The 13839-nt window shown below is 37.0% G+C and overlaps 2 protein-coding genes across 2 annotated transcripts; one reads left to right on the forward strand and one right to left on the reverse strand.

Moving 5' to 3' along the window:
* Positions 1 to 2: 2 nt before the first annotated feature.
* Positions 3 to 5823, forward strand: LOC111338121 (uncharacterized protein CG13380-like). The gene is made up of 3 exons (XM_088734313.1): positions 3 to 1527; positions 1695 to 1750; positions 3407 to 5823. The coding sequence occupies exons 1-3, from the start codon at positions 1488 to 1490 to the stop codon at positions 3566 to 3568; spliced, it is 258 nt and encodes an 85-aa protein (XP_088590439.1). The 5' UTR covers positions 3 to 1487; the 3' UTR covers positions 3569 to 5823.
* Positions 5824 to 5864: 41 nt separating this feature from the next.
* Positions 5865 to 12948, reverse strand: LOC111339208 (CCR4-NOT transcription complex subunit 7). Its single transcript, XM_022945806.2, has 7 exons — positions 12790 to 12948; positions 12422 to 12655; positions 11341 to 11534; positions 10766 to 10927; positions 10363 to 10540; positions 9331 to 9408; positions 5865 to 8559 (listed from the first exon to the last, which is right to left on the reverse strand). Exons 2-7 carry the CDS (start codon positions 12530 to 12532, stop codon positions 8431 to 8433), a joined length of 852 nt encoding a protein of 283 aa, XP_022801541.1. The 5' UTR covers positions 12533 to 12655; positions 12790 to 12948; the 3' UTR covers positions 5865 to 8430.
* Between the last annotated feature and the right edge of the window lie 891 nt (positions 12949 to 13839).

Raw genomic sequence — 13839 nt, forward strand, 5'->3', positions numbered from 1 at the left:
ATTCAGAGCTTGTTGTTGCTTTTCCTTTCGTTTTGTCTAGTGAGCTTTTTTTTTTTTTTTTAATTTTTTTTTTGTTTCTCATGCTTCTTCTGATCATAAAGTCGTTAAGGGCTGACCATTTAACTTTTGAGGGGGGGGGGGGGTGGGTGATTTTGAAAAAAATTTCCTGCAAGCGCTTGTTACAAGGAAAAAATTGCATGCAGCCCAAACGTAACAGAAAAAAATGTACCAAAAAGTCGGAAAAAAATATCCTGCACAGCAGATTGCTAGAAAAAAATTTCTTGATGACCAGAAATCACCCAACCCCCCCTCTCAAAAGTTACATGGTCGGCCCCTAAGAATTTAGTAAAAGAAGGATAACGATCAAAGGTTGGTGTGAAATATTTTTTGTTCTTACCTTTTTATTGCAAACGAGCCCCTATTGTTCATTACATGTCGGGAAATTCATGCTTTCACCTCTGACGGCATCACCTTACTCAAAATGACCTTTGCGCAAAATAAAACGGAAAAATCATTAATCTAAATTCGCTGGTTTTTGACGTACGTATTAGTCTTAGTGAACAAACCATTTTATGCACATTACATGAAACTGGTTTGGTAGACTCAGAGCGAGCATTATATAGGAGAAAGTAGATTGCATTATCTTTTAGTAGTCGCTCATATAAGCACCCTTTCTGTCCCTAGTTTCACCGTCGCGCAGGTCTTTAAAATAAAAATCCTAAAATTAACTGGTGCAGACGTCATTTTCGGGGTTAATTATTTTGCGTGACGTGCATGACAGACAGGGCTTGGAAAGAGGGCCTACGAGAAATCTACTCGTTCCAGATATTCTGGCCCGTGTCTGTAGTATATTTTGGTCGATATTGTTTCCCGGTTCAGATCGCTCTTGTCTTGGAAGTGGGTGGAAGTATCTACTTCCGGAGTCAAAACGGTCACACCAACTTGCTAGGGCGAAATACTCTTTTGTAAGCAAACTGTGATGGATTTTCTTTCTTTTTCTTTTACTGCTACTATGCTTTTCGACAGATATTTCGGAGAGTTACTAAACAACTGATTCAAAGCAGAAGAGTATGAATTGACAGCGAAAATCACTTTGAAAATAAGTAAAAGGGCGATGGAACAAGATGATGATGATTCCCAAAGGTGCCTTCACTGCAACCGTCACCGCAAAAATATTCAAGCTGTAACTACTGCAGTAATTATTTAATAACGCGCAAATAAATCGACAAAGCGCGCAAAAGCGTACCAATCATATCATTTGTTCTATGAAATTCCCACGAGCTTAGGCGCTGCTGATCATTACATGTTGAAAAGCGCACTGCAAATTAATAAGTTATTAAAATTATTATTTTTATGAGTGACGTCTCCCGCCAAAAGAGCGCACATGTGAGGCTGGGCACAGCGCAGATGTCATTTGAGGACTTCTTCAGTGAACACAGCTACTCCTGTAGAACAACACGTCACCTAGCCAAAAATCTTCATCGAAAATGAACAGAAACCTGATGAACGGCTACTATCACACCGATTGTAAGTATCCCAATTATAGAAGACAGTCTACCCTCGTTTTGGTTTGATAATTTTTGTTAGGAAATTTGCTGCGCTTTCGAAGCAAATGTGGTAATTAATACATGCGTTGTGCGAAGATTGAAGACAGCAGTCTCACAGGTATTTCTCCGGCGGCAATTTTGTTGCAGCTCAGGCAAGAAACGTTACCGAGTCTTCGGAAAAAATCAATAACGAACCAAAGATGGTGAGTACCTCTATCTCTTTGGCATTGGTGTTTGTGCTCAAAGTCAATGTGCAATTTGACGTGTAGTTGTCGCCTGAAGCAAATAAACACATTCTTTTGTTTTGCTCTTTCTCAAATACATCCTCCACTCGTTAAAGGTTAATGCATAGTAAGGAACAACTGGAGGTATTTTATTTCCTGTTATAAGAGCTTTTCTTGCGTTGTGGCTCAGTGTCGAACTACGGGTATTGTTAAGAAACGGTCAAATCACTTATGAAAATCGCTATTTCGCACCTTGAAACAGAAGTTGCCTACGCGGGTGATAGAGTAAGATAGCCTGCAGTTTCTAGACTTTTTTTTTTATGTCTTCCACTGATAAGTTACTTTTCACAAATGGTTATTCTGTGGGATGGTCCAATCTTGTGTAAATGCTAACGCCGACGATCGCATCTGACTTTCTACGTGCACTGGACGCGAAGAGGGGACGGTACAAAACGTGGACCCCTTAATTAGATTTAGAAAGGATGAAAACAATAAATACCTGTTGCGACTTAGGAGGTTGTCATCAAAGTGGCATTTCATGCTACAAACATTTGCCTGAATCTTCAAAAAGTGCTACTAGAAATGTTAATCCTCCCGTGTGCTATCGTGGGTGCCACTTTGTTTATAAGTTAGAGTGGGGACCTCAGCACAAGGCTACAAAACTTCCAACAAAAATGCCACTTTGATGACGACCTCCCAAGTCGCACCAGGTATTTGTTGTTTTCATCCTTTCTTAATCTAATTAGGGGGTCCAGAAGGGATCCAGAAAGGGGGGGTCCATGTTTTGTACCGTCCCCACCAAGAGTGACCCCTCAGTGACTAGTAGCTTAGTTCTCCACACCATATTACTCCAAATTACTAATTAAGGTCACAAGAATAGAGAAAATTATCATTAACTAAAGAGGCTCTTGGTTGTTAAACAAATTCTCCTTGTCAACACCTTCAGAAATGTTTAGAGAACAGTATGGAGAATATGCATATTGATGTTAGGATGCAAATAGTAAATTTTGCATCTGTAACATCTTACTGGTAGAGGCTCTTGTATTCAACTTTTAAGATTTTACATGGGAAAATCTTGATTTTAATATACTTTCAACACACTCAACAAATTTTGTGATCTATCTACAGTCGAACCTCGATTATCCGGACTATTCGATTCTCCTGACTTATTTTCTCTGGTCCAAATATTTTTCATGAATATTGATTAGTTGTGACCTTGAAAACTCAGAGTCACAAAAAGTCCAAAAATCCTTTCAAAAGACTGTTGAAACAGCATATTATCCTGTGCACTTTTCAAAATTTGCAAGTGCAACGAAACAAAGAAATAGTGATGCGCTATTTGTAAATACATATAGGCTGTGTAGATATCCCAAATAAAATGATGTTTTCTTTCCTGTATACCTTTTGTTTACATTTCTATCTCATTAATATTCATATTTTCAATTATCTGGACTCTCGATTATGCGGACCATTCACTGAGGTCCCAACGAGTCCGGATAATCGAGGTTGGACTGTAACTAGGTTTGTGTATGGTGACCTCATCAGTTGTCTTGTCTTTCTTTCTGATTTGTTTTTGCTTTCTGTTTTACAATGATGGAGTGTGGAAATATTGAACTTGATTTTCTTTCCTTTTAGGAGCTTTCCTGTAACTGTAACCGATCTCCCGAGACCATCCAGTGCAGGGGATGTGGGAAGTCATTTGTGGGAAGGAAAAGAATTTTATGCCAAAAGCACCGCAATACAATCCATCTCATGGACTTCAGTTTTTGTGTCTTCTGCAAAAAGAGACTAGAATGAGACTACCTTAAATGTATAGTGGTCAGATTGGGCATGAGAAGAAAAAGAGTACAAAAGACTTGTGAAGATTTTGGGATTCTCCCTTAGCAGAGACAGCAGTTGCAGAGTAATAATAACGAGGAGTGTGTTGAACTACAGCAAATCCTATGTTCTGACTCTAATCAAACTGTAGCATGAGTAGGTTTTTAGATATACTGTATTTCCTAGAATAAGCACCCATGCTCTAATAAGTGCCCTCCTTAAAATAAGCACCGACTCCTAACTAGTAAGGCCAAAATGCCAAACAAAGAAGTCCTGTTGTTATTGCCACTTGATTGACAATTTTTTAAGCTTCAAAAACAGCTGAATCAGGGTAGGATAATAGTTTCTTTCTGTTGATCTCACTCCCACTATTTCTACCTCTATGTCCTTACAGAGTTCCTTTATGTGTGTTATTTGTTCTTTTAATTTTTGTCCTAGTACTGTAATTACCCAATAAGCCCCCCTCCCTCCCACCTTGAGTAATTGCCATATTTTTAGCTCAATTTTTAAATAAGTGCTAGGACAGTTAGTGGAGGAAATGTAGTATGAGTATGATTTATTCACTGGGGTTGTCAAAATAAACCTGCAACCAGCACATTTCACCTGCTACTCTGAATAATGTGCCTGCTTTTCTGAATGCTTGTGAGTACATTTGTAGCCTGGAAGCATGGCATTGATGACCCCTAGTGTCACCTTTGTTTTCCAGTCTGGTTGATCAAAAAAATTTGACAACCCTGATGCACAGTTGCCACTTGCCCTGACAGTGGGTCCTCAAGGATGAACATGCGCAAGTGGGATGAAATTTGTTTCCATAGGGGATTCTTAACTCTAAAACTTCCAATATCTGCTTGTTAATTCTCCTCTGGGGCTACGATACTTTTCCTTAGTCGAGAAACTGGTGTTGGATCAAGATAGCTACTTCTACCTAATGAGTAGATTACCTGTTTCCTGGATGATGTATGGATATTATAGGGGAAAATTACATGTTAATCACATCTGAGAGTTTAAGGCTCAATTAAACCCTTGAAGCATCAGCATGCATATCCTACATACTTTTCTCTATTCAGTTCCTTTATTCTTGTGACTTTAATGTTCGATTCGTGGATGATATTGAAAGGTAAAATTAGATGCTAGTCCACCTCGATTGGTTAAAGATCTTAAGGAATTTCCAAATTCAAAGTATTCGTGGATTTGTTATCAGTCTAGAAGTTGGAAACAACAAGACTGAAAACATTTTTCTGTTCACTTTTCTGAAATATTTGTTATTTATTCAAAGGTCTTGGCTGCACACCCTGACTAAAGTCATGCACATTTCTGAATCTATTTTGTAGATAGTGAGGGCAGCCAAGGAAACAGAGCATACTTATTTGTCTTCCAAAGCATAATTCTTACAGCTAAATTAAATGAAATTAATCAGACCATGTCTAAGCAATTGAACTAATAAGAGAAGCAAAAAAATAACTTGGTGATACAGTAGAACCCTGCAAACTCGAACTTAGTTAACTTAAACAATATCTGATTTCTCTTGACTCCATCTTTTTAGTCATTTACTTTAAGCCATCTGGGCCCACCATCTTTATTCCAATCAAGTTTTCTTTCCGTAAGAGTGTGAGTTGGTGGGGTTCTACTGTAAAAATGGAACTTATACTAATTAGCTCTTTCTGTTCACCCTTGGGAGTCATCAGCAATCCTAGTAGTATGCAGAATGCTTGTTAAATGAAAATGCATAAATGTTCAGTCTGACAACCTAGGCTAGGTCCCATACTGAAAACAAAAAGGAACATGTTTCTTTAGACATTTCTTATTAATTAGTGAGAGCATTGATACAACGTGTCTAACAAGGCTGGGTCATCTCAAAACTGTCATCCAACACTAAACCCCTCTAGTCAACAGTTAATAGTATTTCTTCATGTGATATACATTTTTACACGTATTTAAAATGTTAGGAGTGTAAGAATAAGCTTGAAAAGAGTAAGCTTAATATAGTTCATTAATTTAGTACCAGAAAGAGAGATCAATGTTAGTCATGAATTTAAGAGTTAAATTTGTCATGAAAACACCTGGAAAGAGACTGCTTTGAGTTTGTATTTATGTTTTTACCAGTAACTTGTAAAATGTTGCTTTTTTCAAGTAGAAGCTTACATTACCATGTTTCTTTGCTGTAGAGTCTTGCCAGTTGACAGTGTATAGTTTGAGAATCAAGAGTAAGTGCTGGTAAATAAAGATTTATAAAATGACGTTCTGAGAGAGTAATGGTAGTAGTGAAGATACAATCTCCAAGAACAAGACCCATTTATTTATAGCTTGACTTTCATTATGGTTGTGGTGTTCATGTCACTGAAATTACCAATTGAACGTAATAACCATAAGGTGGACATTCGTTACGATCTAAATTTACCTAGCGGTGACGGAATGGTATAAGCAGCCAGAGTGCCATACCCTTTTCACCTACTTTCCAACTTGATTTTCTCATTTTCTTTATTAATTTTTTTCCATTTGTAAAGTGAAAACCTCATCCAGAGCTTGAAACTTTTATTTTAGTGCTAAGAAAAACTTTCCCTCCTGTCACTATTGAATGCTGTTTGAAATAAGGTTTCATGTAAAATGTTGTCTTGAATTCTATCCCAAGTACATGGGATTGAATGCTTCCAGATTCCAGAACAATCAGAGTGGTGTTGGGCTGAATTTAAGCCATGGGTTCCACTGGTCTACCACTAAGCCAGAGACCTCTAAAATGAGTTTGGCCCATAGCAATTATCTTGCCCACATAATCTTCAGGAATGTGATGATTGTGGATGGTATGTGTAAAAAGAGTATTTGGAGTGGACATCTACTTTAAAGTGATACAATAATCTTTATTGACTTCAGGTGGCTGAACACAGTTTTTGATATCTGTGTTTCTTTCACCATTTTCTCTAAAACCCTTGATCTCTCAGTTGCCAAAACTGGCAGCAAGCAAGTTAATGCAAACTTTGTTTTTTTTATAGTAAAGCTGACGTATGTGCCATTGTCATGGCGACATGAATAAATAAAAACAGGCATTTAAAATCGGTTTTGTTCATTTGTAGAAAATCTAGTCATTAGTTTTTCTTTATAATTTGCATGGAACGAGCTTGTAACAATACAAGTTAACAAATTAACAGAGAGATCTTTAATTATCCCTTGTTGAAGGTTCACTTGATTATCTAGAATTTCCTTTGTTAAAAATCAATTGTTTTCAATACTCCAGTTACTTATGTCCTAAAGTATTTTCATGCCAAATTTCATGAAATTCTCATGAGTTCTCAAGAAATAGGCATATTTCCAAGAAAGCAATTTTCCATTCAATTGCAATTTTCTGACTTACCATGCATGCGCTGCATTTAACTGGGTTCTCTCGGTAGCAGCAAAAAAGCTGAGAATTGCTGGGTTCTTTGCACCGTTAACTTTTCTAACATGTCGTTGTAATAAAAGATTAAAGCCCTCAATACACTGTGCCAACTATAGAGAAAAATAGCACAGATAGTGCAGATACGTGTTGAGTAAATAAAACTGATCTATTGACGGCATGTTTGCTTTTTGCAATCCTTGTGCGTGCACTGAATTGCATCAGCAAAAGCACACGAAAAAACTGTGTTCAGCCACCTTAATAATCAAGATAACTAAACAGAACCAGGATTTCCTTGTATCATTGGCATAACGTTTAACTTTAATAACAATTTTCTTTAGTTGCAAAATCTCCTATACTACTACATACAAGACTTGATATATATCTATAAGTGCACGCTTTAGCAATGAACAAACCTCTTACACTAGTGTTAAGAAATAAGATTTCAAACAAGCACTCCCACTTGGTAAAGACTGGGACTTGCTTGATTTTTGCAAGGGTCCTGCCATGTTACTATTTTGTTTTCTTACCATGTTGCTTTTTTTCCATAAAGATGAAAGGAGGTAGACTCATCAAGACTGAAAACAAATTGCTTCCTTTTTTTTCTTTAGATGATATTCCTTCACAATGCACGATAACCACTGCATTTTTGTGAAAAACCAAATCCTGCATTCACTGTAAAATGATTTGAAATTGTTTCATTTCCATATACAGTAACTTGCATTATGCTTGCCTATCAATTGTAAATAGAAAGAGTCATTAACACAAAAAGAGGAAAGACTGTGGAGAAACTAACCTAATCAGTTCAATCTTAAAACGAAAGTGCACTTGCGCATGTATACAGAGCAATATATATCTACATGTGTCTTTTACAATGATCACATCAGATCTAAAAAACTTTAAAAAAGATCTTAATTAGTCCTCCTGCATAACTTTACTTGCCACTATCCATATTCCTGTCCAATTATTCTACATGAAAATCTAAAAATAAAAATACTAAATATCTTTTAAGTGTCTTTGTATTAAAAACTGCCCAAAAAAATCTTAATAGTTCAACTTGTGATAAACTGAATTCAGTGTTGCTATTTTTGTAGAGTAAATAAATTAACACAGAAGCAAAAGAAGCAAGTTTAAAACAAACCTGTTTCTTGGGCTTTAGACTTCATACTTCTCAAACTTTGAAATATGGGGTAACTATTAGTATTAGGGAGTTCCAACTAAATGCACTTATCTGCTTGCTGGTTCATAGAGGCTGTTTGACAAAACTGTGCAGTTTTTGTCCTTGCTAAACTGGTCACCTTAAAAAATCTTCCACTAATGAAAAGGAAAAGGAATGCTGGCAAAGCAACTCAAGAACAGTTAAAAATCTCATTAAGATTCCCCAAAGGAAAAGGACATTGGGGTGCCTGGTTAAAATGTAGATTTACAACCTGTTGGATTTAGAGCTGCACGAGGCAGCCTTCAGTAGCTAGCATCAGGATGAATTGGAATTATTGTTGGAAGTCGGCCCACTGTATGCTTGTCCTCCATTCACATATGATGTACCCAGCCCATAAAGGTGTCCACAGTACTTTGCATCATCTATATTATCCTCAAAAAACATCTGTAGAATACAAATTGCAGAGTAAAATTTCAAAAGGCTTCAATCAAATTCTTTATTAGTTCTGATCAGATACTGTCCTCAGTGGGACAAACCCAGAGAGAGGGTAACTGAAGATTTAAGTGACTTCTTACAGCCTCCTGCACTTAATTCTCCATTTATATTGTTATAAATTCTCACATGGTGGAGATGCATATTGGCTTACCCTTTTCACTCCCATGAGTGACAAAGACAGAATTTCTCCTTACCATATCAATACAATATCAAGCAGACAAGCAATGTGAATAAAGAGATACCGGTATATCAATGAGATTATTGGTTGATCCAATACCAAATTCTCCAAACTAACATCATAAGAATTGTAAAGCAGACAGTAAGGAGAATTATGAATGAGATCTTGGGAGTGAAAGGGTTCATGGTTAACAGGCTGGACTCTTTGTTTGCCAAGACAATATGACATAGACACTTTATTCTCGCATTGTCTCTTTCCAACCAGGACCCAGGAGTATAGAATGGTAAAAGCCAAGTCACAAGGAAAGCCTAGGGGAGGGGGATGGTGGGGGCGGGGGGGAGAAGAGAGACAGGGATAAGCTAAAACTAGATGGGCCACTTGATTTGAGTGCAAAATTTTAAAAATAAGCCCATGTTAAACAGTGCATATGGTGTAAAACAAGGAGCACCTCCTAGATGAATTAAGTCTCAAGATATTTTAGCATTTATTTCAGCTAGCACCTAGTTTTCCTCTTTGTTGTAACTATAAAAATCATGACATACCTCTCTCATTCTAAAAAATGCATTTCCTGTTAAGAGGCTGTCACTACCTGCTTGGTGCTGGGGTCCCACTCTTTCAAGCTAAAAGAAATGAAGCACGGGCATTTTACTGTCCTATTATTCCTGAGATGTATCCTTTTGCTGAAAATCAAACCCCAACCCTAAGTATTCTGCGCTTTAATACCCTTTAACCCAGAAACCTTTGCATATTGTTCTCTGATAGAGTGTTACATTATAGAAGTTTAGGTTTGAATTCTTCAGAGGAACTCAGATTTTTTTCCATTGTCTCTTACTCATAACAAGATGATCAATATCTATCCACAATGTTCTCTGCCTTTTTATAATTATGCCCTTAAAAATTTTTAAATTGGCTCTGATCAAGTATTAGACAACCCCCTCTCTGTTTCACTTCCCTTTCCCATCACTCAAGACATGGTTGGTAAAATATAAGCTCCCAGGAAAGCTCATTAAACCCTTCGACCACTAAGAGTGATTAGCATCTAATTTCTCCTTAAAATATCACCCTTGAATCAAATATTATGGTCACGAGAATAAAGGAAATAAAAAGTAAAAAGGTAAAGCCTACTTGGGTTCATCAGGCCGGCGCTTAACTCCGGTTTCTGTAGCATGAAGTGACCAGGAGTATTTCTACCCCCCCTGGATGGGATGCTGGTCCATTGCAGGGTTACCCCCCAGCATTAAATTTGCCAGTACCCATTTAATACACCTGAGTGGAGAGAAGCACTGTGAGAGTAAAGTGCCTTGCCTCAGAACACAACACAATGTCCCTGGCCAGGGCTCAAACCCGGACCACTCGATCTGGAGTCAAGTGCACCAACCATGAGGCCACCATGCCTCCACATGAATAAAGGAAATGATCACCAACTAAACAAACAAATTCTCCTTGTCAGCACCTTAGAAAATGTGTACGGAACACAGTGGAGAGTGGGTGTAAAGGGTTAAAGAGATTATCATAATAGCTACAACTTGAATGAGCTATGATAAAATAATTAATTATAATTTATATAGGTATACCTCTAATAATTCAGCCACTTCCTGCAAGCCACCCTTGAGACTCTTGCAACTCTTCATTAAGTATTTAACATCATAAATGTTTGGAAAGTAGATCTTCAGTAGTTCAAAGAATTCTGATTCTTCACTCGGCAAATTCTGTGCTGTCACCACTTTCAAAAGGTATGCAAAATCATAACCACTGACAAGCAAAATTTAGCCAGAAAATCAAGATGAGACATGGAAATTTTTATGTAAGGTAAAGCTCAAAATCTTACTCAATGGAAGATTCAATTCAGTGATACAAATAATCAGTTTTGAAAACATCATTTCATAAAAAACCTTGTAAATATGAGAAAAGTACACAACACTGAACAAAAATTTCTTTAAAATTCTTTCTCACAAAAATTTCTTTAAAATTCTTTACCTGTGAAATGAGAGCCATTTGACATCTTCAGTCAGTATGAGACCTGATGTTATCAGAAGCTCTGCAAAGTCATTCACTTCAATTCCTTCCTCTTCATGCCTTTTAAACTGGATACCTGCTCGGTTGAGTAAATCTATTGAGTCCTGAGCATACATGTCCTCACTGCAGTAAATAATTGTAAAATAAATAAATTAAATAAATACGGTCTAAGTTGTTCATTTGTAAAATTTTGTGCCAGTTGTCCATTATGATAGGTTTCTGACAGCCACAAAACTTTTTTATCATATTTTCACATGTCAAAGAGGTATACATATCTGAATCATCATCTGTTGTAAAAACAAGCTCTTTAAACTTTGAAACAAGAATAATGATTAAAAATAGCCTATGTGCTAATTAGATGCCAAATATTTCTCCTACTCAAACACCTAAGGTAACTACCTCAGTTTCTGTGTTACTTTTCAAGACCCATTTCTTCTCTTGGGTAGAGATAGGCAGACCTCACCTAAGATATATTCAAGCTTGCAAAAAACTTTGCATCCATGATTTATAACACAGTTGTGAAGAAAGTAACTTACGTCAGGTTAAACTTGAAGTTAAACTGGCGAGTAGCTCCAACAGGTGCCTGTTGTCCTTTCTCGTTATAAAAAGATAAGCCAAGCTGTATGATTTTCAAAAGGTCGACATTACACCTCAAAAGTTGATATTGATACTCTGACGTGCTGCGAAACTCTCCAATGGGTCTTGCCACAACACCTGGAAATTCTGTGTCCTACCATTAAAAAAAAAAAAAAATTAAGGCAATAGAATAATCATATATGTTTGTCTGGTTAATTTGGCTTTGTATGGTTAAGATAAAAACATTTTATTAACAATGCAAGCTTTCCCCTTTTAGTCAAGACTTCTTAAGCCCTAGGGATTGATTGTCTTATAATTTCTCATAACATTGTCACCCTTGAATCAAATGTACAGGTCATGAGAAAAACGGAAACGAACACCAATTTAGGAATCTCCTGATTTTCAAATAGATTCTCTTTGTCAGTATCATAGGAATGTAAAGAGAACAGCATAGAGAATATTATTACTAATGCTAGGGTTAAAGGTGCCAAACATATCTAATTATGACTTTCTGTTCATCAATGCTTACCTCAAAGGTCTTTGTAACTTAGTCTAAACAAAGTCCCCACAGTAGAGGATTCACATACACACACACAATACATTTACACATTTATTATAACAACAAAACAAATTTAACAGATTTATAAATTTATACAACCCGCATGTAGCAACGCTAATCGGAGCAGATTGCATAACTTACAATAAAATTTACCAAAATACATCAATATTAAAATCAGGTAAATAAATAGATAGAAATAGGTATACACATACATTCACAAATAGCTAGGATTTACATTAGAAGAGAAAGAACCCATAATAAGACATAAAACATAAGAAATTAATAATAATAGCTACTAGAGATTCCTTTCAAATAAAAACAATGACTGTGGTCTTGTTTTCAAACACATCTAATCATGTCTTCTGTACACCAATACTTTACTCAAAGGTCTTTGTACCATTTGTTGATGTTCACTATGAAAATTATTCATTTTTCAAACAGTTTACTCCAAGACGAGGCAAAACGAAATAATCCACACTTACCATTGCTACATAAGGATAGTTTTCTACAATATCTCTTATTTTGGCAAACTCTTCTTCCATGTTGTTTTTCCAGACGTCTCTGATGTTGAAATTATTTACAGTGGACGGCATTTTCTACCAGTTACAGCGAACCAAGCTAATTTTTCACCCGCGGTTAACTCAAAGTGCTTTTATACATAGGTAAATCCCCTTTTGACGCTTGCAGGAGAGTTCCTGCACTCCAAGATAAACGATCTAAATAAGTAAAACACGCGAAATCATCCAAATAAATCGAGGTACCGATTAATCATGTGGGGCGACAGCAACCACTGTCATCAAATGATGATGTAGTAGGTTTAAGGTTATAATTGAAACAGAAAAACACTCACCTTTGTGCCGTTAGACAGTTCACTCCTATTTTGAATAAAAAATCCGAAATACAGTTGAACTTGAGCCAGGAAACAAGGACCCAGACGCGAATAAATTCATACACCGATCTTCTTTCCTTTCGCAAAGCAAGATGGCGTTCTGCGCATAAGTCTTTTCATTCAACGCGCAGTTATTTTCGCAAGAAACCGCAGCCAATCAGAACTGAAGAGATCTGGGAACGAAAAGTCTCTCGCATTGGTGAGCTACACAGCTGTTGCTTGGTCTGGTTACCAAGACAATTATTTTCCTCAGGCCCAGCTAATATAATCGAGTAAATATATTTTATTAGACGTTTTGTTGTGTAGTATCGCTGAGTATTTTTACGAGTTGTGCCGTATTTTGACGAGCCCGTAGGGCGAGTCAAACGAGTAAAAGTACTCAGCGATACTTCACAACAAAACGACTAATAAGTTATTTATTATCCAACACGCCAAACTGTTATTTCAGTGCGAGCGAATTTCACGGATATTTATCCACGGAGAGTGCGTGACAGAAGTATGCGAAGCGGAACGGAATTGGTGCGTTGTCGTGGGCATATGGTATTCCTGGACTGGACTAGACTAGTAAAACGTAAACTAGTAAAGCGCGGACTAGTAAAACGTGGACTAGTAAAACGAGGACTAGTAAAACGCGGACTAGTAAAACGCGGACTAGTAAAACGCGGACTGGTAAAGCGCGGACTGGTAAAGCGCGGACTAGTAAAGCGCGGACTAGTAAAGCGCGGACTAGTAAAACGCGGACTTAACAACGACAACAACAACAACAACAAAATTTCTTACGAAGGCGATCACAAGACTTAATGGCGAGCCAATTTAGTGAGTGACAATCCCTGTTTGACCTTTGAGCTACACATGGGTTTGACATGCACCAGATACAAACGAATTTATAAGTTTAGGCTAAGAAAGAATTTTATTCAGCACCAGTTCAAAATCCTAAAATACACTTTCGCCGTAAATTTCACGGCAGAAACGCAGGAATTCGATGAATAAAAGTCGCATTAAATCTCCTTG

Source organism: Stylophora pistillata, chromosome 9, assembly GCF_964205215.1.
Source record: "Stylophora pistillata chromosome 9, jaStyPist1.2, whole genome shotgun sequence".
In the NCBI taxonomy this organism is placed as follows: Eukaryota; Metazoa; Cnidaria; class Anthozoa; order Scleractinia; family Pocilloporidae; genus Stylophora; species Stylophora pistillata.